Genomic DNA, 24,113 nt, shown 5'->3' on the forward strand with positions numbered 1-24,113 from the left:
AAATAATATGAACAATTATAATTTCAATAAAGTGAGAGAGCCTTGGTAAATTGTTTAAAAAAAGGGAGTTGATTAAATAATTAAGGGAGGTGGTTCTAAAATCATAAAATCCGATGATTACAAATACACCGTCTTGAAAATTTGACGTGAATGAGGTTTTCTAAATTATTTTAAATAATATGAAGCTAATTCTAATTTTAATAAAGTGAGAGAGTTTTTGGTAAATTGTTTAAAAAGAGGGAGCTGATTAGAATAATTAAAACTCCAAAACTCTAAAATCATAAAATAGAGAGATTACAAATACACAGTTTGGTTGAGAAATTTTCCACCTAAAGATCCGGCTATATATAGTGTAGAGATTTCTAAAATATCTTTATATTTACTTCAAACTCAAAAGTCTAATATAGCCCTAACCCACTTCCCTGTACTAATAACGCCGTATTATAGATTAGGAACAAAGTCGACCAAAACCCAAAATGAAAATTCGCAATGCCCAGTATAAGAGAAAGCCCATTGGGCCCGTTGGTTTACTATATAAAACAGGCAGAGGCAGAAACCTTGTTCATTTTCCCCCCTGATTTCAACCCTAAGAAGAAGGCGATGCCGTTATTCATAACGGAGGAAGAGTTGGAACGATGTTCAAACAACCCAACACTAATTTCTCAAAAAGCGGATGCCTACATAATACAACTCCATCGACAAATCGAAACACTTAAAGCACAATCCGATGCTTCTTCAATCACCTCTGAACAAACTTGCGCTCTACTCGAACAGAAATACATTTCTCTCTCTTCCGATTTCTCTAAACTCGAATCTCAAAACTCTCAACTCACTCTCTCTATTCACCACCATCTTCAAGACCTCGCTCAACTTCAGTCTGAAAAACACCAGCTTCATTTAAACGCTGTAAGTAGTAGTAGTAATACTTACTTTTTTTTTTTTTTTTTTTAGAGTTTTATTTATTATATTATATTATTATTAGATAAGTAAAGATGGGGAGGTTGAAAGATTGTCCACGGAAGTTACTGAGCTACATAAGAGTAAGAGACAGTTACTGGAACTGGTGGAACAGAAGGATTCCGAGATTAGTGAGAAGAATGCTACTATTAAGACCTATCTCGACAAGATTGTGAGTGCATTTCCTTTTTATTGTGTGTGTGTTTTTTTTTTTAAAATATAGGGAATCATCATTGCATGTAACTTTCTTTATCTTTCTCAAGGTTAATGTCACAGATGATTCTGCTTCCAAACAAGCTCACTTGCGTGATACTGAATCAGAGATGGCACGCTCTAATGCCATTTGTGCTCGGCTTTTACAGGTCAAAACAACATTTTTTTTAGTTGTATCACTAACCAATTTGGATCCTTGTACCGGTTGTAATATGTCTGGACTTTTTATTTGAGCAGGAGAAGGAACTTATCCAGAGGCACAACGTATGGCTCAATGAAGAGTTGACGGTTAAAGTTAGTGAGACAATTGAACTGCGTAGAAGACATGCTGAAGTTGAGGAAGACTTGTCGAATAAACTTGCAGATGTAAGACTTCCTTTTCTTTGCCAAACATTTTATTCTGGGCAAAAGTTATGTTTTTTGGTGATTTGTCATTTCTAATGGTCTTTAGGTTGAGAGACAATTTAATGAATGTTCAAGATCTCTGAGGTGGAACAAAGAGAGAGTGAAGGAGCTTGAAGAGAAGTTAACTTCTTTACAAGAGGTGTAGTGTGAACTATTCAGATTTTTTTTTTTTGGATGGTTTCTAAAGCCTTAAAAATGGATTTATTGGCATGTCCCCAAGTAGAATGCTGCCCTCATGAATTTTTGCGTTGTATCTTTCCTATAGGAGTTATGTTCTTCAAAAGAAACAAACGGTGAAAACGAAGCACGCTTCTCTGCTGAAATTTCAACTGTGAGTTCTGGTGTATTTTTCATTTTTATTTGAATGTAGGTTCCTAAGACCATCAATATATATACTAACCCCTTGATTTTCAATATTTTTTTCTAAATAAACCTTGAACTGCAATTTCTCTGAGTCAGTTTTTTTGAAACTATTCCAGGATGCTTTATGATGAGCATCACTTTTAATTTGTATATTCTTTCATGATGTTGTGTCTCCTCATATTCTTGATGGTTTAAGTTGGAGAAAGTCTTATATTTATTTATATTTTCCTATTTTTTTCTTTTTCAAAGGTTTCCAAGCTTGTTGAGCTGTACAAGGAGAGTTCTGAGGAATGGTCAAGGAAAGCAGGAGAGCTTGAGGGTGTGATCAAGGCTTTAGAAGTAAGATTGTTTATACATGTACTTTCTATCATCACATCCTATTTGGCTGGCTGTTTGTGTTTTATTATTTCCTTCTCGTTTATTCCAGATGCATTTGAGCCAACTCGAGAGTGATTACAAAGAGAAACTTCAGAAGGAAGAATCTGCTAGAAAGATGCATGAAAAGGCATGTAATTTTATTTGGGTGTTATTTCTGTGTTTGGACTTCAATTGACATCATTTTGACAGGCTGAACTGGTATACTCTAATTAGCAAAAAACATCTTTAGTGCATTCTCGTGAAAGTTGATAGTTGATACTATCACCTTCGTTGTCACACCTGGACTTGGAATCCTGATTTAAATTATTTTCCGTTGTTGTAGGAAGCTGCAGAATTAAAAGAGAAACTTGACAAGTGCGAAGCTGAAATTGAGAATCATAGAAAGGCAAATGAATTGAGTCTTCTACCAATCAGCAGATTTTCTGGAGAAATGTATGTCTTTTTAATTCAAAGTTAGGCCATAAATTTCTTATTTGTTATGGTAGTCAGAGATTTTTATTTTCTGTCTGAGCTTACTCTTCCTTTTCTTTACACATGTCCTAGTAGGACATTAGTACATGAACATGTCTTTTAATCAATGACCTGGTTAGTATAAGTTGATAAAGTGCTGCTACCTAATCTTAGCAATTCCATATATTTTACTTGGCCTTTCTTTCCACAAAAAAAGGTTTGTCTACGTTACTATGTTGCATATAAGTAATATTTAAATATATTTTTTTGTTTTGATTGGCAAACCTGTTTTAAATGAGATCAATAACTCTTTGGTGCTGGTGGGGTTCGAGCCCCAGTCCTTTGGCATCATCTCCCAATGGTTTTACCGACTTTGCTAGTTGGCACCTGCCTCCTCAAATATCTCATTAGTACTATACCTAATTTTCGTAGAAATTCTATTTCGGGTTATAATTCCATGCCAAGGGGCTTTTATTCTGTGTTAGGCGACACAGAATAAAATTCTAATTGTTTAGTACTCATCAGGAGAAAGAAAATCATCATTAGTTTCTGGTCCGTGTGTGTCCGATCATGAGTCAGGTCTATCGCTCTCAGTCACAGTAGTGTCTCTTGGTAGGTTTGGACCCATTTTATTCTCCTGTCTGGGTGTGATTTGGGTAGCTCACAAGTAGGTAACATATCTAGTAATGTACCTTTTTTGGCGTTTCTCCAAGAGTTGCCAAGCCGTGGAGCGATATTCCTTATGCAATCATGTAGTGTGTATTTCCATGTTGTTTGATGTTTTTATGTTGCTTGTCTTGTATGGGATATATCATCCTATATTCTATCTTTATTTCTTAATGTTATATATGATAAATATGTTTTGACCAATAAAAACAGATCAATGCTAAAATCATGAGGAAAAATTAGTCACTTGAACTAAATTCATTAATTGTTTACATAAAAATGTTTAAGGTTTCCTGCCAATTCATTGTTCAATCACTGATGAAGGAGCCTACATAAAAAAGATCCTCAACTCTCTGCATGGACACCCTACCCTACTTGGTGAGAACTTTGGTGCTTGAAGTGCGTCCTCACATTGAGAGATTCGTTTGTTACTGTTTTTGAATTGAGTGAAAATGATCTCATGGTTGCCATATTAATGTTTGTTTTTCGGATTTGAGTTGTCATATAAATAGAAGTCAAACTGACAGATACGCGTATCGGTGTCCGACACGGGACCTATATAAAGTAGGACACGTGGAAACAACTAGTTAATAAGGAAACTATTACTATTCTTTAGTTACATAACTAATTCTACAAGATCTTACAAAATGGCTCCTTACAAATAAATATGAAAGTGGCATATCTTGGTGTTGTAACTATGTTAAAAGATTATTTTCTTAGTCTTTTAGGGTATAGAAGAAACCCTAGTTTGAGAAGATATGGATAAAGTGTCTGTGTGCCTGACATGGATCTTTTTAAGAATATGAAGTGTCCACATTACTTAGATTTTTATGCTTAAATGGTGTTACCAGTTCAAAATGAGTTGTGGACTTGAATATTGTCAAGGCCTGATTCTGAAGCCTAAATTGACATTATACAGATGGACATGCAGAAATGATGCTGACGACGTTAATGAGAATGATCAACTGCTTCTCCCTAAGATACCAGTCGGTGTTTCAGGAACGGCACTTGCGGCATCCCTTCTACGCGATGGTTGGAGTGTAAGTGGTGATAATGTGATATACATTTATCTGTGTATTTGTAGACTAGACACAATTTGTTACTTTATTAAATTCTGACTTTACATTTAATGTTTTACCATATATTTTCTCGTCTATTAGCTGGCTAAGATGTATGAGAAATACCAAGAGGCTGTTGATGCGTTGCGGCATGAGACCATGGGACGAAAACAATCTCAGGCAATATTAGAGCGGGTAATAATTTTTTTTGTTGTTGAACACTAATAATTTGAATATGCTTTAGTGTTAGTCCTTATGTTTGGATGCTCTCTCTCTAGTTCACTTGTGGGTGTTATTAGGGTTTTTGTGGACCAGCCTTGTGATTCGTGTGCAATCGTTATTATCTGATGTTATTCGTATCGTTTCTTTTGTCTACTTCTCTTGGTGCTCTCGTAGTACTGAAAATTAGGTTTGTTGGGTTAGTCTAGTAGAGTTTTGGTTTGGTAGCAAGTTCTATGAGGGTTAAGTAGCTTTAATCATAGCATCTTGCTAATGGAAGTCTACCTACTGTGATTGGAATGTTACTCGCGGAATGAAATGTACTTTTAACTGGAAAAAGTACTTTACAGCCGATGAAACCTGAATAGTTGAACTCGTCTTGAGGACATGAAGACCTGCTTTTGAGGTGATGAACCGATTGTTCCTTTGAATCGCCGCAAAAACCAATTCATGTGCATTAGGACTGTACCTAATTAATGACAATCCCTTCTCTTGTGAAAAAAATCCTGAACTACTCAGAGGCTATAGAGGCCAGTCAATATAATCAACCCCAGTGGAGGCCATTGCAGAAGCACATTGGAATATCTACTTTGTACATGTTATGAACATCACTGCCACAAAAGTTAAACTTGCTCTTTATCTCGTAATCATGTAAGAGTTTGTTACAAGATACAATGGTTAAGATTGTTTTAGTTCTATCACAGTTGGAAATTATTATTGTTATTCTTTTCCATTTTGTTTTTAGCGAAATATCAGAATTTACCAATTTTGGTGAACATTGTAAACTCATTATATGGGTAGAGTGTTTGACACTTTGACATGTTTCAGTGTAGGTCTATAACCGAGTGAATTAATAGGGTGTAGAGAAAATTTGCGGATTATGCACACAAACACACGTTGGAAGTGTTGTCTGATCAATCTTGTTTCACAGCTGAATATCTTTCATGGAGGGTCAATTGGTAATGTCTGTTTAATTTCACATTTGCAGGTTTTATATGAAATAGAGGAGAAAGCTGAGGTCATCTTGGATGAACGAGGTATATGATGCACCAAAAAGGATAGCTACATCTGTTCCTATATCTATTTTCACCTATTATTATTAATTTTTCTTCTGAGTTCTGACAACATGTTTGTCAACAGTCTGCTCCAGTTTGCTACTTTGTTTTACATGTGTAATAAGGCTGTTGAAATGAAAAATCTCATAGCTTATTTTGACTGATTATAAAAAAAATTGAACACTGATTCTGAATGTTTTCTTTCTCAGTAGTGTATCTTTCTTGTTAAGCTTATATTTGTACTGAGTACTGACAATCATTATTTGTTTGGCCTAGCTGAACATGAGAGAATGGCGGAGGCATACTCTGTGATCAATCAAAAATTGCAGCAATCGGTCTCTGAACAGAATAACTTACAGGGCTCGATCCAGGGATTAAAGGTATAATGCAACATCTTCGATGATTGTTTCTCTAATTAACTTATATTCATAAGAATTTCTATAGGCTGACTTACGACGAAGTGAGCGTGAATACGACATGGCACAGAAAGAGATAATTGACCTGCAGAAACAGGTATGGTATCTATGACATCTTCAAGGGAAATGTCTTAATTATTGAAACTCAGATTTTATTCATAAAGTTTGGCTGGGATAGTGGAATGAGTTTCATGTGTATATGTGATTAGAATATAGGACTGAACTTGGTGGATTAAGTCCTCTCACCTCCCTCTTTGTGTTAACATACCTTGGATTGAACGCAAAATAGAGGACACCTAGATTGCCACTGTAAATTGGTATATGTTATAGGCTTGTAGCTTTGTTTTTAATAGCCATTGATGTACACAATTTCCATGGAAAATGGTAGTAATGTAAAAAAATTTCCTGGCATGGCATGGCTCAGTAAACTTGTTCACTTGACTACATTTTTTTTTCCCGCATCAATCTGGTTTTGTGCTTAGATCATTTTGTGATGTCATTTTAGGTTACTGTTCTTCTCAAGGAATGTCGAGATATTCAACTCCGCTGTGGATCAGCTAGTGATGTTTATGGTGAAGAAAGTGCTGCTACCAATTCTGTTCAAATGAAAGATGTGTCTGATACCGAAAGAGTTATATCCGAGCGATTGGTGAGTGATAGTGCCTATTTACTTTAAGATATATCTTTTGATTTGGTTCTTATAGATGCAGGAGGCAATTCCATCTCCTTAACATTACCTTGGTGGTGGTAAAATTGATGCAGTTGACTTTTAGGGACATTAATGAACTAGTTGGACAGAATGTTCAGCTTCGAAGTCTTGTACGCAGCTTGTCAGAACAGATTGAGAAAAGAGACTCAGAATTGAGGGTAACCCAAGAGATCGTATATGTTGTTTTGTTAATACTCATTTAAGAATTAGGTTCACCTACAAATTGTAGTTAAATTGAGCTGTGGGTTACCTATGTGGGATTTCAGGAGATGTTTGAAGTGGAGCTCCAAAAGCAAACTGATGAAGCAGCGTGTAAAGTTGCAGCTGTATTAAAAAGAGCGGAGGAGCAAGGGAGAATGATAGAATCACTTCACAGTGCTGTTAGTATAAAAATATTTTAATTTGCTTTCCCATTAAGACTATGTATTTGACTATTACCATCTGCCGTCACTGGGGAGGATTGAGATTTTGGTATGCTCACATTCCTACCTCATGTAACATTTTTTGTTGTTCTTTTGTAGGTTGCAATGTACAAAAGATTATATGAGGAGGAGCTTAAACTTCGTGCATCACATCCTCAATACTCTGAAGCAGTTCCAGGTTTGTTTCTTGAATAGTTTGACATACTGCCTAAGCAAGTTCTTTTGATGAACGTAGTTGTTATTTTCACCATCAGACCACACACGACGTGTTGATACTGTCTCACTTAGCCACAATTGTCCTGTATTGTATTCTTATCTGTGCCTCACACAAAGCCCATCTTTTTTCCTTCAACTTTGATTTATATGTTGGTTTTTTAATGGAAAAAATTTAGTGTCAAAACAGAAGTTAGTTGAATGTAGATTTGGTCTTCTCATGGAATTTGTAATTTGGCTTGTGCAGAAACTGGAAGGAAGGACCTTATGCTTCTGGAAGATTCTCAAGTATGCTTGAAACAATAGTGAAAATATTTCTTTGATTTCTTCTGTAAATATATTTTTTTTGCTAAATATGTTCACAGGATGCTTACAAAAAGGCAAACGAACAGGCTGTTGAACGGGCTAAAATTCTTGAAGAGGAGTTGGATAAATCTAGGTAATATGTAGTTCTTAACCCATTCAGCAGTCATATAATGTTCATATGTTTGCTTTGAAACTTGCTTGTAAGGCTCTCTTGTTAACAGCTTAGACTGGAAAATGGACGTGTATCATCATCCATTGCTAGTTACCCCAGTTCTATCCCTCACGACTATAGATTCTCCCACAGAAAAGAAAGTGGAACAGGAATCTCTTTTAATTCCTTAAATATTAGACAATATAAGGAAAAGTGTTTTGATGAATAGTATGATCTCATCAAAGCTAGCTACTTTTGCTTCAAACTGGAAGTTGTTCCTCTTTTAAGCAAATGCTCCACATTACACCAGATAGGATCAAACTCCATATGTGATTATTATGCTGCAAGTACATCCTCAATCACCATGAGAATAAGAGATCTGTAACGGACATCCTTGCATTAGGCTAATAATTGAAAAACTTAAAAGGAAACTAACAGTGAAACAAAATATGATTAACTGGTTTCCTATCAGACGTAAATAGATGACAGACGTTACGAGACACTTCCTGTTTAGAAACGTGCGGTATAAGGCTTTTTTTATCAGGATTTCAGACCCACTAATATGGACACTAGAAAAATTAGGGATGGCCTGGACTTAGCCGGGGTTTGCTCCGGCAACCCGAAACCAAGACAGTGGTGTGCATCTTTTCAGAATCTAATAGATATTATAGTCTTTTCATCCTTTGTGTTATCAAATCAACTGTGAAAATTTTGATTAGAGCCTGGTTGAACTGTTGAAGTTTATCTTTTCGAAGTATTGTGTGATGCTGTCAGGAGAATGACACCTGCTGACCTGCAAATGTGCTGTGTTACAAAACTGAAATAAAATTTAATGGTACAAAAAAAAACACTGTTCATTTGGTTTTTCAAGAATTTCTTTCAGTGGAAACCGTTAGCTGGGAAAGTTCATCTTAGATTAAAAATTGTTTGTAAACAGGAGATGCATCGTGAAGATACCTGAATTTATTGCATGATGTTTCCCGCTACCGATTTTAAAGTCTTTCATTTTCCTTCTTGTGCGGTGTTAGTGTTGTGAAATTGTCTTGTATTATTTCAATCAGGGGCGAGACTATTTCGCTTCGATTAGAGCGTGATAAGTTGGTTATGGAGGCTAATTTTGCACGAGATAAGCTTGATAGTTTCATGAAAGAATTTGAGCATCAGGTATGAAAGCTGAACCTTTGCTTTTCATCAATATGTCCTTTTTTCTTGATTAGTATATTATTATTATTTTTAATTGGTAACTTATATGTCGTCATCGCAAACATGAGAGACGGTGACCATATGTGCCTTTGATGTCTGTTAATTTCTTTTGGAGCATATCAGCACACTGATTTTATGTGTCTTATCTGTGCTGGTGTTGGTGGACTAACAATGACATCCATGCATGCGTGAATGCTTGTAGTTGCATGTCTCTTTGTGAATGAATTTACCTGCACACACACACGCACAAACAACTGTCCGCACCATCATAGGGTTATAATTATTAATCCATGTGTCACTGTGTGTTTAGTGCTTTAGTTCAAGTGTGTGTTTAGTGCTTTAGTTCAAGGCATGACTTCCTACAAGTAAATGCAGGAAGTATGGTATTAATTGTTTCTTATTTAATGAAATATTCCCCGGCGCGTTGCTGTGTGTGCTGTAGTTTAGCACTAGGAATTAATTCCCAAGGAATGTGAATGTTTCTTAAATAGTGTCATACTGTTGCAGAGGGATGAAACAAATGGCTTTCGTGCTAGGAATGTAGAGTTCTCACAGCTGGTAGTTGACTACCAAAGAAAAGTCCGCGAGAGTTCTGATTCTTTACATGCTGCCGAAGAGCTTTCAAGAAAGTTAACTATGGAGGTGAGACTACTTTTGAAGAACCTTCTATACACTTCCTACAGTTATTTCTCACTACATTGATTTCATTTATAGGTATCTCTGTTGAAGCATGAAAAAGAGTTGCTAGTGAACTCTGAGAAAAGAGCGTCTGATGAAGTTAGTAGTTTGTCACAGAGGGTCCATCAGCTTCAGGTGATGTTTCAACCCCCCCAAATAAATAAAAATTAAAATAATAGTAGTAAAACGAAAAGGTCGCCCTCCCAAAACTAGGAATAAGGCACGAAAATGATGCCCGCTCACGATTAAACTTATTGGTGCAGGCAAGTATGGATACAATCCACAGTGCTGAGGAAGTCCGTGAGGTGTGTCCTTCTACATTCACCGTGTTCTAATATATCCTCTATATTACCGTCTCATAGTTCTAATTAATTTTGTTTACATCTTCTAGGAGGCGAAAGTCATGGAAATGAGGAAGCAAGAGGAGTACTTGAAGAAAGTTGAGGTTGGTTTGCTTATTTTATCCTTTTTATAAGGTTTGTTTTGGCTTAATCAATTTATGATTTTTTCTATTGTTTTAAGCTTATGCTACATTGATCCTGTGAATTTCAATTACCAAGAGGATCTATTATCCATTGTGGTTATAAGTTATAACAATGGTTACATGTGGTTATGCCGTCATTTATAACGTCGTGTCCTGAGTGCCCACATGGTGATGCCATTGGCACTTTTCATGATGTCAAGCCCATGAGGTGCACGCATTTATGAGTAGGATCAATTATGCCACTTTTTTTATACCCCCTACAAGAGAGTTAATTGCTGGTATGTTGTCCCGAAAGTTCACACATATTTACACAAGGAGTAATAGATTTGGTGAGGATATTTTCATAGATTTAAGGTTATGTAGTTGAAGTTGATGAGTGGTTTCAGAGTGTTATATATTTAGTACATTTATGGGAATGAATGAATACTTTATGAGAGAAAGGCTAGCTATTTTTGCAGTGAAGGATGTGGGAACTATGAACATGTCCTTTGTGGGTTTGCCTTCACCTAGGATTTGAAGATTTCTTTGTGGCTAGTTACTGTGTTTTGTCCTCGGTGCTCCATTTTCCTTGTCCGAGCTGGAATAGATTTGAGCAACTTCCATGTATGGTATACTACCTGCCATTATGGCCAGCAAGTTGGTTCCTCGAATTGATGAAGTGGGATTGGTTTGATGAAGTGCAACTGGTTGTTAAGATTTTTCTTGGGGGTAGTTGTAGGAGCTCATTTATTATTATTACTAGCGTGCCCTGGTATCTTATTATTATAAATACTAAAAGTACAAATGAAATTTTGATACTATTATCTTTGTACATAATGTTGATAATTGTTGTTTGGCAGAGGGATTGGGCTCAAGTGAAGAAAGAGCTTCAAGAAGAGAGGGACAATGTCCGGACCCTAACTCTTGACAGGGAACAGACATTGAAGAATGCTTTGAGGCAAGTAGAGGATCTTGGAAAGCAATTGGCTGATGCCTTGTGTTCTTTGGCTTCAGCTGAATCGAGAGCAGCCGTCGCTGAAGTATGTGATCATTCTATTAGGTTTTGTTTGTATTTTTAAAATTCAGACCCTTTGCTAGAGAAGGCTGCTTTTGACTGGCACCAGATGGTCAGAAAAATTCATTCATTTTGATTATCAATTTTTTCAGGCGCGGTATTCTGATTTGAAAGAAAAAATTAAGTCCTCTCGAGACAAGGTACTTTTACAACTGATCTAAATCTCTTTGCTAGTGCTTTTTTTTTCCCTTTTCGTAGAACTTATTCAGAAAACAGACAATACACCAACCACATCACTAATGATGACTTCTGTAGTCTAAAACTCTAAATCTTTGTTATCTCGGATTAGGTGTTTAACTTTTAGACGTTCTATCTATTTTTGTTTCGTCTATCTTTAACTACAAGAAAATGGTGCTTAAATTTGGTCTTGATGGGCAATTTTCCATTCGATCATTGCTTCTTAATGAGATTTTTGTTGGATAATCAGAATGCTTAAGTGCTTCAACCATAAACTTTGGATTAGTTCTAGCATTTTGTTAGTGTTTACTGTTGTATTAATTCATTTGTTAACCATACATTTGTAATATACTCTATTTATGCAGGTTGTCGATGCTGGATGTGAACCATCTACTTCGTTGTTAAGCGAGGTTCGTATTTACCTGTTTATATTTGCAATGAACATATACTGCATGCACACTACAGAGACCCTCTACCCCCAAAATAAAAATAGAACAAAAGGATAAATAAATAAAATGAAAAGAATAAGGAGAAAAAAATGTTCGTATAATCAGATACAAAACAACGAATGAGAAGTGGCATGTAGTTGGATATAAGGATTGTCTTGGTGATACATTTTTCATTCTCCAGTGTGCTTTTGTCCCTTGTAATCTTATCTTTCACACACACACACACACACATATATGGGAAGGGATTGGTTTACTCTCCCATGTTAACTCACTTTTGTACTCTCAACAATAACCATCAGATGGTTGGAATCAACGTTTGAGAATCTGCTGATGTGTCAGTATGAAAAGTAAGAAAAGAGAATCTGACCTGGCTCAAGCCTAGCCGTATGCACCCCAAATACATTACCACTAGTTTCAATCCACATGTCCCACTTTTCTCTCACCTTTAGTCAAAACAAAAAACTTTCCAGAGTTATCTTCTCAAGTGTAGAAACACCATTTTTAACAACAAAGTGTCATGACCGTACCTAATCCAATCCATTATTATATTTGTGTTATCTGTTTCTCTCAAAGAAATACAGACCCTTCGAGTTTTTGGACAACAAGTATTGTGACTTTTGATTTCGTCAAGAAATCTCCTCACAACCATTCAATTGTGCAAGTTAAAGCCAATGATGAGTTGAAGAATTTCGAACAAGAACATGCAAATCATCTCTTACCCCCTACAATTTATCTATCTTTTACTATTTTTTGTGGAGATGGAAACTAAATATATCAAATTTGGATAGTGAGAAGTTCTTATTGCCATTAACAGATGATTTGTGGTGTCCTTTTCATTTGCTTTTTCTTGTTTCTAATGAGTCAAAAATTTCCAGGAAGAGCTTTTCAATAATATTACTAGCCTTCAAATCCACCCATAAAGGCGACTTCTTGATTTCTTGATTGCCAAAAAAATGGTGTTTTCATGGCTTGAGTAAAAGAACTTTTGAAATTTTTTGTTTTGACCAAAAGTGAGAGAAAACTTGGACACGTGTTTTGAAACTAGTGGTAATGTTTTTGTGCTGTAAACGGCTTGGCTTGAGCCGGGTCAGATTCTCTAATTTCTTACATTTTCAAATTGACACATCAGCTAATTCTCAAACGTTGATTCAAATCATCTAATGGTTGTTGTTGAGAGTACAAAAGTGAGTAGAAATGGGAGAGTAAACAGATCCCTTCCCTATATATATATATATATATATATATATATATATATATATATATATATATATATATATCGTCCTACACACACACATGTATAAATCTTGTACTTCAAATCATGCAAGCACCGATCATCATAAAGGATTTTGTAACAATGCTACTGTGGACTTAACCTGTTTGATATCCTTGTAAATGCCATATTGCCAGCTATTTATGTAAACTTTACTTGTATTTTGCCTCTGTCTCTTTATGTATTTGAAAACGGCAGCCCATACAGTTAACTTATCTTTAGAGCATCTCTAGTCTGGTCTATACTGTTCTCGAGTTCATTAAAATTCTCGAGTTCTTATCTTTATTCTGGAACTTAGAACTTGAGAACTTTAATGAAGAGGAGACTATACTAAGCTGCCAAAGACCCTTATTTATTTATTTATTCTTTTAATGTCTTTTATAAAATCTATAGGTGACGCTGGACCTGCCTAACGTGAAAGAAGAGATGGAAAAACTGAAAGAGGAAGCTCAAGCATACAAGGATCACATGCTTCAGGTTTGTTTTCAATTTAACTTGGTTTTTATTTTAGATCTTACATTGAGGTCATGAACTCTAACATCATGTATTTTCTTGTTCGGCAGTATAAGAACATTGCACAAGTTAATGAAGTTGCTTTAAAGCAAATAGAGTTTGCTCATGAACAATTCAAAACGGAGGTAATCGTTTTGTGCTTGTTTGGCCACGCATTTGAAATTTAGATTCCGTTCTTCTCGAACAATTTATCATGTCATCGTAAAAGATAAATTACATTTTGGACCATCATGCCAAGTTTGTAGACATATTGTGTCCGACATGACTATCTTGCGTATTATAGGCTGACAAAATGAAGAAGTCTCTAGAAGCTGAAATTTTCTCAATGCGAGAAAGATTTTCTGCACTCGAAAGTATTTCTACATCGAAGTCCAACGAAGCTGCCTCTGCAATCGCTGGGAAAGAAGAAGCTCTCAGCTCTGCATTAGCAGAGATCACTAGCCTCAAGGAAGAACATTCTGTAAAAATGTAGGTTATGCTCGCTGGTTTCTGCCTAAACTGTTCTATTCAGTCTTTTGTTATGCAGGTTCCTAATGGGGCAGTCAGTCACACTATTCTTCATGCTGTAGGTCCGAAATTATGGGAATGGAAGTTCAAATTTCTTCCATGAAAGAAGATTTGGAGAAAGAGCACCAACGCTGGCGCACTGCTCAAAATAATTATGAAAGACAGGTTAGCATATTTTTTTGGCTTATGTTGGCTGGCCCACATTTCTCGACTTTATTTTACTCGTTTTGTTGGGAACATGGATATCTTTACTTTGCAGTAAGTTACATTGACACATGAATAATTCCAATGTTGGTGTATATGTATTTGTTGACATTCTGACACATTGAATAGACACTTCTCTATTAAAAAACCAGAGAATTATCCTGAAATTACTTGTCAAAAGAATAGTATAGATAAAATCCCTATGATTAAGTGACACTTTTGCGATTTCACGTGATCCTTATTTGGGTGGATGTATGTCTCTTGGATGGTGATCTACCTATTACGCTAGAACGGTATGCTTGAGCCCCAATTGATTATTTCTAAATGAAATGTGAGGTCTTAAATTATAAAACGGAGATTACATTTAGTGTGAAGATAGTATAATTACAACTACCATATTTGAAATGCACTTTTCTTTGTCCAATGAAATGTTCAAAAGAGAAGTACTATAGATTTTTCATTTTGGTTTTCATGTATCAGCCTATTAGGTAAGTCAGCTTTAGCTATGCCATGATGTACATATAGCAAGGAAAAGGAGTTCCTTTTGAGAGTGAATTGAAGATGATATTGCTCTTATTCCTCTGGATTTTGCAGGTTATCCTCCAATCTGAGACAATTCAGGAGCTAACAAAAACTTCTCAAGTCTTAGCTTTACTACAGGAAGAAGTCTCCCAGTTGCGTAAATTGGCAGACTCTCAAAAGAGTGAAAATGTAATGTCCTTTTCAATTTTAATTAGCTTTTTCTCATCAGGAATAGTAGTCTTTTTTAGGTAAATGGTTTACGTTCTCCACAAGCGTTACCACCTAGGCCTGCTGGCACCTGTCCTTTCAGTAGTCTTGACTCTTGACTTACTTTGGCTCAAACGATTTTCCTTGCCCTAAATTTTCTTTCTTTCTTTTTTGTCACTTAGTTTTTCATGTGTTAATAACTTAATATTGTCCACAAATCCGGCTGTAACATGCATTTTTATTTTTATCCTTTTTTGTTAAATCTTTACACAGGACATACTGAAGGAAAAGCTGGAATCAGAGAAATCTGTGTTGGGGAAGTTGAAGGATGATGCAGAGAGGAAGTACAATGAAGTTAATGAACAGGTGATCATTGTCACACATGATCTCCCATTATGTATGATGTTGTTACCATATTAAGTAGTTGAGGGAAAACTAGTGCTATACCAAAGTAACTAGCATTGACGGATGACAGGCGTGGTTCGGTACATTTTGCATTGTATTGTTAATTCAAGTTAGCTTTGTGAGATATTTATTTTCAGTTTTTCACATACCACCGTTAATTGTTCTATATAATATATTTTTATATGCGGTCCCCTGCTGTACTGTTGACATTCGACTGTGACATCATCACATTGGCATGAGACTTTTTACTGATTTTACTTTGTGGTATAATAGGAGGTATTCAAGTAATTTATTCTGTTGACTTCCATTTCCCCTTTTCAGAACAAGATACTGCACGCTCGTGTGGAGGCTTTGCACATTAAACTGGCTGAGAAGGAGCGACTCTCTGCTGGAACTTCTGGGAGCACTGGTCTAGATGTGCAGGGTGATGACATGCAAACTGTTGTCAGTTACCTCCGTCGATCAAAAGAAATTGTCAGTTTCTTTTCACAGCATTCTCATGCATTATATTCTCAGTTGAATAAGTTTTTGTATAAGTGAAATCAATCTATTGATCGGCAGGCTGAGACAGAGATATCCTTGCTAAAGCAGGAAAAGCGGAGGTTGCAATCACAGGTGGTTAATCTGTCTGTTTCCCCCCTCTATTTGGTTTCTATCTTCCCCTCCTTATCTAACTTCTTGAGTACCTTTTTAAAAAAAAAATTCAAATTATTTTGAAGCTTGAGAGTGCTCTGAAGGCATCTGAGACAGCTCAAGCGCAACTACATACCGAGCGTGCGAATTCTAGAGCTTTACTTTTTAGTGATGAAGATTTTAAATCTCTGCAGATTCAGGTAAAATTTCCGTTCCGTTCCGTTCCATTGTATTATTGATATTCTAGGGAAGTTTATAATTACCGTGGTCCATCAACACAATTTTTCGACAGTCCTCATCCTCCCGCCTTCGAGGATTTCCCTCGGGAAGTTCATTATGTCCTAATTGCTTTTTGCAGCATACTTATGGTGGTTATTGTATGGCACAATTATGTTTTTGTGGTACCTGATGTTTTATGTTCTTCCAGGTGAGAGAAATGAATCTGCTTCGTGAAAGCAATTTACAACTACGAGAGGAGAACAAATACAATTTTGAGGAGTGCCAGGTTTGGTTCTGTAAAACCGTATCTGTTACCTCATAAGGGATGGTTAATTTATTATTACTATAATTATAATTACTATTATTATAATATACACTTTTTATACAACAGTTTATACAATGGCCTCCATCTCACTCTACAAATTTATTTACGACTTGATTTTTTGTGGATGCCATCTTCCCACCATGGTTAACATCCCTGCAAAAAATGAGCCCATTTGGAAATTCTAAAAATGCCAAACGAGGGTTGCAAAATTTAAAATCCTGGCCTTTAAAATAAACTTTGAAAGGGTTAGATATTTTGAAATGATCTGAAATTTTGTTGGTGGGGTGGGGGTGTTCATTTTAGCTATTTAGATGGGTCACTTAATAATTTTTTTTTCTGGATTGGTTAATATTCCACAGAAATTGCGAGAAATGGCTCAAAAGGCAAGAGTTGAGATGGAACATCTACAAACAATGGTGAGGGAGAAAGAAATTGAGGTGGATTCTTGTAAGAGGGAAATTGAGATGCAGAAGATAGAGATTACGAAATTAGAAATTAGGATTGTTGAGGTAAATTCCTGTTACTACATCTTAGAGACTTAGATCATATTTTGTTTTGATCGTGCGGCACTTTAATTTTATTCATCTTTTTGAAGTTACTTGGGGCGTGCAAAAATGTTGAGTTGGAGGAGTATAGTCGGCTGAAGGATGATTGTCAGAAGATGCAGGTGTGTTTATAGGTTTTGATTCTATTCTTTTCTAGTCGTATTTTATGTTTGAGATCTAACGATGAAGCCCTGGTAAATGTGTTCTTAGTGTCCAGAGGGTTAGATCAGTGGATAACCACATTTGTACGGTGTTAAAACTGTGTCAAATAGCCCCGGTAACTTGCATGGTCTTTATACACACTTACACAGTTAGGAAATGTTCCCCTAAATCCAAGTAAGATCCAGAAATTAGTGTCTTCCGATATCATGTTCTATTAGGAAATTGTGCTAGTCTCTCTTATATACCCGAGTTACGCGACATACAACAATGTATGTCATGTTCGATTAGGAAGATGAACTGTTAGTTTCTCTCTTATATATCTGAGCAATGCAACATTAGATATCATGTTCAATTAGGAAGGGGAAGATGCGGAGAAGTTCAATAAAGAAAGAATCAACTTTAGTGCTAAAAATTTTGTAATTAACAAAATTCCTATCGCTATCTCCCTGTGAGGTGGGTTCGCTGTATTAGTTTTTCTTAGTTGATAAAACTAAATTCTATTAATGAAGCAGTAAAAGTACGAGTGTACAACACATCAAAAAGAGGATCTATTCTAAAAGAATTGCGCATCCTTTCTCTTGCTCATTTGTACCTGGATAGATTTGTGGTATAGGGTCGTACCATTCATTTTTAAATTGTAAGAATCTAGGTCAACATTATCCAAATAGATTCTACTCCAAGTGGAAGGCTTGGAGGGCTTGCAGCTGAATGGAAATATCACAGCTTTTGCTACCATATAACTCTACTTGAATGTGTGCTTGGAATATAGCTCCTTACTCAATTGAGCTGTAATAAATGTATTTAATTTTATTTTAAATTGGTTTCATAGACACAGGAACACCATAGTACAAGTGTATGACAACAGCCGAAAGATTGTAAACGTACCTATTAAAAATTCCACCATTTGCAGTGCCATGTTATGGTTCAATAACACAAAAGACTGAGGGCGCTTGGTATATTAGTAACCTCAATGACAGATAATCCTTTTAAGTGCATTAGAGACTGGAAACAAGGATTTTGTCAAACGAAATATGAAATGTCATTGGAAACATGGTACAGTTGGTATGGAACATAGTAAGACCTCGGTGCGAACTGGGGATCCAAAAGCGGATGCCCGAATTTCATTGACGCAGTTAGTAAAGAAAATTTATTAAGGTGCTTATCGTAGGATATGGCACAACTTGTAGTGATATCTTGATTCTTGACGTAGGATTTATGTTTTCATCACTAATATTTTGGAGTAAGAGGTGGTCTAGACATCTGGAATTCTCCACTTGGTTTTGTAGCCTCCTTTGTACCTTATGTTTGCTGTACTAGTATTATGGTGCTTTATTCTGTGGATTTATTTTGGATCTCAGGCAAACTTGAGAGTGATAGAAGCTGAGCTGGATGAAACAAGAAAACTTGTTTCTGAGAAGCAGAATTCCATTGCATGCTTGGAGCATGACCTTGCTAAGACTCGGACTGAATTAACTGAAAAGGAGAGAAGGATAAAGGAAAGTTTGGTAGTTGAGGTACTTAGTTTATTCAGTTATTCTGTCCACCGCCTTGGTGCTCCCATTAGTTCTTTTATATATGCAGCTTGTTTACAAATCACAATGGTCTCATTTTAATCGATTCTATGCAGGGTAACCTCAAGTCGGATTTAGAAAAGCAGCGGAAGCAGGTGGTTCTAATCAAGGTTAATGAATTATCCTAACTTTTTATACATATATGAATATTTTGGATGGATTGTATGAAAATGTCTAGAGCTCTGGATTTTTCCGTTCCTTTCATATGGTTACAAGTTTCTTATTGAATAAAAATTTGCGAGGATGATCCACCTACATGGACAACTTAGTGTTCGGTCAGATTGACTGATGTCATATGTGCAGCTGCACAGTTAGAATATCAACATTCACTAAATAGAGCCGCCTAGATACTGATGAAGCAAATGAATGAAGTCCACCTGCTGGATCAATTTACCGGCTGGCCGCCACACTGACTCAACAAATAATTTAGGGCTTGGGTATTAATCCCCCACCCATCAAAAAATAAAGAAAAGACCATAGACCGTACCAACAACTACTTTTCATTAATGTCAAGTATAATTCGGTTCATTAATAAGGAGTAATAGTTGGTAAGAATGTTCTCTTCCTTTGATCATATTGGTCAATAATCAACTGTCAAACTGGTGTTCTTCATGGTAAGATATCTGTTATTATATTTTTGCAATCCTATTTTATAAAAAAATTAGATTGGTTTGAATGAAATGTTACCCTTGTGAGGATATCTTCTTTGTTAAGGAGAAAAGATCTTTATGATGAGTTGATCAATGCATTTCTTTCTCTGATATGCAGCCTTAAACTCCTCTCTATTTGACTCCTCTCTATTTGGTATCAATGGAGTTTGTCAGACTAATTTAGTGATTTGAATCTGTGAAGATGTTATCCCCATGATGAACATTTTATCTCCAGTGTACTTCGTCCACGTACTGATGAGTTTGTCTGTATAGTTAGATTCCTTTTCAGCAACACATCTTTCCTATACAATTTGCCTATACTCATCTTGGTCTGTTCTTGTGTTGCAGAAGAAGTTTGAAAACATTACAAAAGAAAAGGAGGAATTGAGCAAAGAGAAACAAACTCTTTCTAAACAGTTGGAAGACTGTAAACAAAGTAGTTATTAAATACTTTTCTATACGTTAATGTTTTGTTTAGAAATACTTTTTGTGTCTTTGGTTTTAATTATATAGATTTTTTAGGCAAGAGACATGCGGGGGATACAAGTAGTGAACATACCAAGAAAGAAATTGAGGTGAAAGATGCACGTATACAGGTTTGTGGAAGCTTCTAAGATGGTCTAACCTATGTATCCTTGTTTGCCTACCAACCATCTGGCCTCTCATATTTTTGCTTGACATTATGCCAGATTCTGGAGAAACATCTTGAGAAGGTAAAGGATCAGCACAAGCAAGAGAAAAAGAAGCGTATGGACAATGAGAAAGCTGTCTGGGATTGTGTTAAGAATGTTAATGTGGTTTGTGTTCCCCTTCACCAAGTATTTTTTCAATTAGCTTCAGTATGCATTGGTTTAGTAGTGGCATGGAAGATCTAAATGTTTAAGGTCTCCAAACTGACACCAGATTGTACCGGTAGGTATTCTCTGGTTGAAGTTATGTCTCTCATTGTCTTCATCTTTTGGAACATGTAAAATGTGAATAGTGTGCCTAGCATTGCTGCAATTTGGTACAAACTTCTGTCTTGTTCATGATTGTTTATACCCTTGGTTTATAGGGAAGGTGTTCTCAACTTCTTGTCCAAGTGGCATACGCCGGAGTTGTTTCTTCTTAGTTGTCTTTCTTAATATGAGATACTAACTGAACAATTTTTTTTGCCCAACTCAGGAAAAAACTAAGCTGGTTGACGAACTTGAGAGGCATAAACTTTCCAGAGAAAATCTTCTAGAGGTAGTTGTATTATGTTTTGTCATATGTAAAGCTCTTATTCTTCTTAGATTATGTAAATTTTAGCATTTCTCAATAGTAGCTGTATATTAGGCGTTTGTATGGATTCAGCGTTAACAAGGTCCAAACATAAGGTGATAAAATGCTGGAACCTAATTTCCTTTGACACTTGTTGAGATATATCATCCCACACCAATTTTAAGATGGGTTGATATCAGTCTGTTTCTGGCCAATTAGCCTATGTTCTCTACTTCACCAATAAAATCAATGCATGTGTTTAGCTCAACTTCTGCCAAACGTGAGGGGGCGTGTTCAGATATAATTCCGAATTGGTTTTGTGTTTGATGGTTTAGATCTAAAGATGGTATGAGAGCAGGTAAATAATTCCTTCCCATGCCACCCAATAAATCCATGTGTTTGGCTCAATCCCATGCGTGAGGGGTGTGTGTTGAGATGTATAATGCCACATGGGGAACTTAAAAGCTGTGCACTATAATTTTTCAGATTCTGGGGTTGCTCCACTCTTTGCCAATTGTTTTGAGTTGGATGCTCCAAATTTAAGATCACTTGTGTCTTTAAAGAGAGGGAGTTTTTTAGAATGTATACCCATATGGCTCATGATATTGATAGCTAAGTTGTATAAATTTGAGTTAGGTTCGCTTTAAATTATGGATAATACAGGATCAACATCTTAAGAATGTTGCTGATGTACTTTTAAGCGTACATATATTTAATGCTCTATATGATTTCCTTGAGGGATTAGTAGTTTGTTGTGTTCAAGAACAAATATTCAATTATGTTGGGTTTGTATTATCGTTTCTTATTCTTTAATATTGTCTTCCAGAGTGGTGGTGCACCAATTGCTTCAAGTACCGAACCTGTATTAGAAAACTTGTCAGCTTCGTATTTAAAAGCTGTTGAGAATTTAGAAGTGGCAGCAAATTCTTATGTTGTTGGGTCTGGAGCACGCGGCACTCCTTCAGAGGCTTCAACTATGAATACATCATCTCCTGCAGGTATTGGTATGTCTCTTGAGTCTTAAATGATGACCATTTTAACTTCTAGCAAGACTGACTAGATTTATATCCGTTATTACAATCATTAAGTGTGAATGTGTGATTGCCCTATGAATATGCTTTAGTTTACTTGAAAATGGGGAAAAAACGTACAACAAATGATGGGATGTCAAAATGGATAATTAACAATATGGGAATCTAAGATGTAGTGTGAAGGGTGTTGTAATACTGAAATCATGGCTTCATAGATCAATATAATAGCGTTTACCAAGTAGGGCATGCTTTGGGTAGTATTATCAAATACCAATACCATTAGGACAACCACATTTGAGTTCCTTGTGTTGATTGTTGTTTTTACCCATCCCCCCCTCTCCTCTCTTCTCTCTCTAAATTAATTGAAGCATATAAATGTGTCTACAGCTCAGCAAGTTCCTGCTCAATCCTCAAATAAACAGCTTTTATCTGGACCGGTTGTAGCTCCTTCACCAGTTGTAGCCCCTTCACCAGTTTTAGTTGTAGCTCCTTCACAAGCCAGAACAACAGATGAAAGAGATAAAAGGTCCAATTTGTCCAAACCTGTTCCTGAAAGTCGCAAGGGTGGAAGAGTGAGATTAGTTCGACCTCGTCTTGATCCCGAGACGGTAGAGGCGGAAAAGTCTTCAATTACCAAAGAGAAAATTGGTGTTTCACTTGACACTGAACCCCAAGTTGATCTTCCTTTGCCTACCCAACCATCTATTCGGAAGCGATCTGCTTCGACTTCAGGGTCCGAATTACATGAGGAGTCACTTGCTCGACCTGATACCAATTCCGTTGTTGTCCCACATGTGTCTAAGAAATCCAAGGGTTCTGATTTTCCTCTGGATGGTACTGAAGGCTATATGTCTGTTCCTCCCCAAAGTCTTGAACAGCCAGCTGGTTTGGATGAATCATTTGATGGAGCTGGTGTCGATCACACTAAAGCTGCAGATGAGATGGCTATAGTTGCTGAGAAGGAAGAGTTGCATGCTTCTAGTGATATAGAAGATGAATCAAAAGAATCAGTTTCAGATGCAGTGCCTAAAGGTGAAACACCAATTAATGAGATAATTGATACTTCTGAAGATTTGCTTGATAGCACTAGAGAAGTAGGGGAGGGGTTTGATGAAGGGTTGATGGATGGGGTTGAGCAAGATCCCCAGGAGTCTACAGTTGAAAATGATAGTGATAGGGAAGAGGGAGAGTTACCACCAGATGTGGCAGATGAACAGGATGGTAGAGATATTTCTTGTATGATGACCAGCACTGAACCAGTGGAAGTCCAACACGAACTTGCTCCAGTTCCTGATGTTGCATCCTCTGCCGTTGATGAGGACCTAGGTTCTACAGTAGGCGACCTGGTTGAAACTACTACTTCCGATGTTATTATGGATGAGAAAACTGATACGGGTGAAGGAGTGGAAGAGACAGCCGAAGATTCAGACAAGTCGGACAATGGTGGCGATCAGGGAGTTGTGGAAACTGATACTGCCTCTGGTGCTGCTGGTAGTTATTCACCAAGCAATCCTCCAGATCTTACAGTATCAGAACAGGATAACCCCACAGCCACTCCTGTTATCGCGGAAGAGTCGTCGCCAGTGACAAGGAGTAGAATTCTAAACTTAGCTGAGAGAGCGGAAGCTAATGCTGCGATTAGACAGGCTGGAATAGGAATGGTGTCACAGACAAGCACTAGACGCGGCAAACCTACTGCTCCTGGTCCCAAGGTGAAATGCTTTATTTCGTTTATTTTATTTTTGGTTATGGAGGTTAATTAGTTTGTTATTGCATCCTTGGTTAACCATCTGCTTTGGAGCTAATGATTCACAAATATTGCGGTATTTCAGAAATACGGAACTCGTGGTCGAGGACGAGGTCGAGGTGGGCGTGGACCAACACCGGATAAGGGGCGAGGATAAAATATGAAATCCAATTTTTTTCCTTTCTCGTTTTTTGTAATCAAATTTTGATGATTTACTTCATGGTTGTTACCCAGTAAAGAAAAGTGTTGGTTTGGTTGATACGGTCATCGTTCATTTGAATTGGCGTTAATGACTACAGGGAAATTTCAACCCTCCTTCCATTACTTTGCAAAA

The 24,113-nt window shown here is 36.6% G+C and overlaps 1 protein-coding gene across 2 annotated transcripts; it reads left to right on the forward strand.

Annotated features, from left to right (window-relative positions):
- Positions 1–571: 571 nt before the first annotated feature.
- On the forward strand, positions 572–24,038 carry NUA (nuclear pore anchor). Of its 2 annotated transcripts, XM_086586509.1 has the most exons (49): positions 572–906; positions 983–1,129; positions 1,221–1,319; positions 1,408–1,536; positions 1,622–1,714; positions 1,841–1,906; positions 2,188–2,277; positions 2,366–2,443; positions 2,639–2,748; positions 4,352–4,472; positions 4,593–4,685; positions 5,698–5,746; positions 6,041–6,144; positions 6,209–6,277; positions 6,686–6,829; positions 6,943–7,047; positions 7,156–7,269; positions 7,411–7,489; positions 7,772–7,812; positions 7,890–7,963; positions 9,043–9,145; positions 9,692–9,826; positions 9,899–9,997; positions 10,126–10,167; positions 10,254–10,307; positions 11,186–11,365; positions 11,493–11,540; positions 11,943–11,987; positions 13,690–13,773; positions 13,860–13,934; positions 14,093–14,277; positions 14,379–14,481; positions 15,115–15,231; positions 15,523–15,615; positions 15,976–16,128; positions 16,216–16,269; positions 16,374–16,487; positions 16,715–16,792; positions 17,191–17,340; positions 17,427–17,498; positions 18,897–19,052; positions 19,166–19,219; positions 20,108–20,195; positions 20,282–20,355; positions 20,449–20,556; positions 20,924–20,986; positions 21,828–22,005; positions 22,420–23,744; positions 23,865–24,038. In XM_086586509.1, exons 1-49 carry the CDS (start codon positions 601–603, stop codon positions 23,934–23,936), a joined length of 6,213 nt encoding a protein of 2,070 aa, XP_086442635.1. In that variant the 5' UTR covers positions 572–600; the 3' UTR covers positions 23,937–24,038. The 2 variants fall into 2 exon arrangements, with proteins under 2 accessions (XP_086442635.1, XP_086442637.1); XM_086586511.1 differs by lacking the exons at positions 572–906; positions 983–1,129; positions 1,221–1,319; ... (3 more) ...; positions 2,188–2,277; positions 2,366–2,443 and having other exon boundaries at positions 2,618–2,748.
- The last annotated feature ends 75 nt before the right edge of the window (positions 24,039–24,113 follow it).

The sequence above is a fragment of the Coptis chinensis genome, unplaced genomic scaffold, assembly GCF_015680905.1.
Source record: "Coptis chinensis isolate HL-2020 unplaced genomic scaffold, ASM1568090v1 utg1247_pilon_pilon, whole genome shotgun sequence".
NCBI lineage: Eukaryota > Viridiplantae > Streptophyta > Magnoliopsida > Ranunculales > Ranunculaceae > Coptis > Coptis chinensis.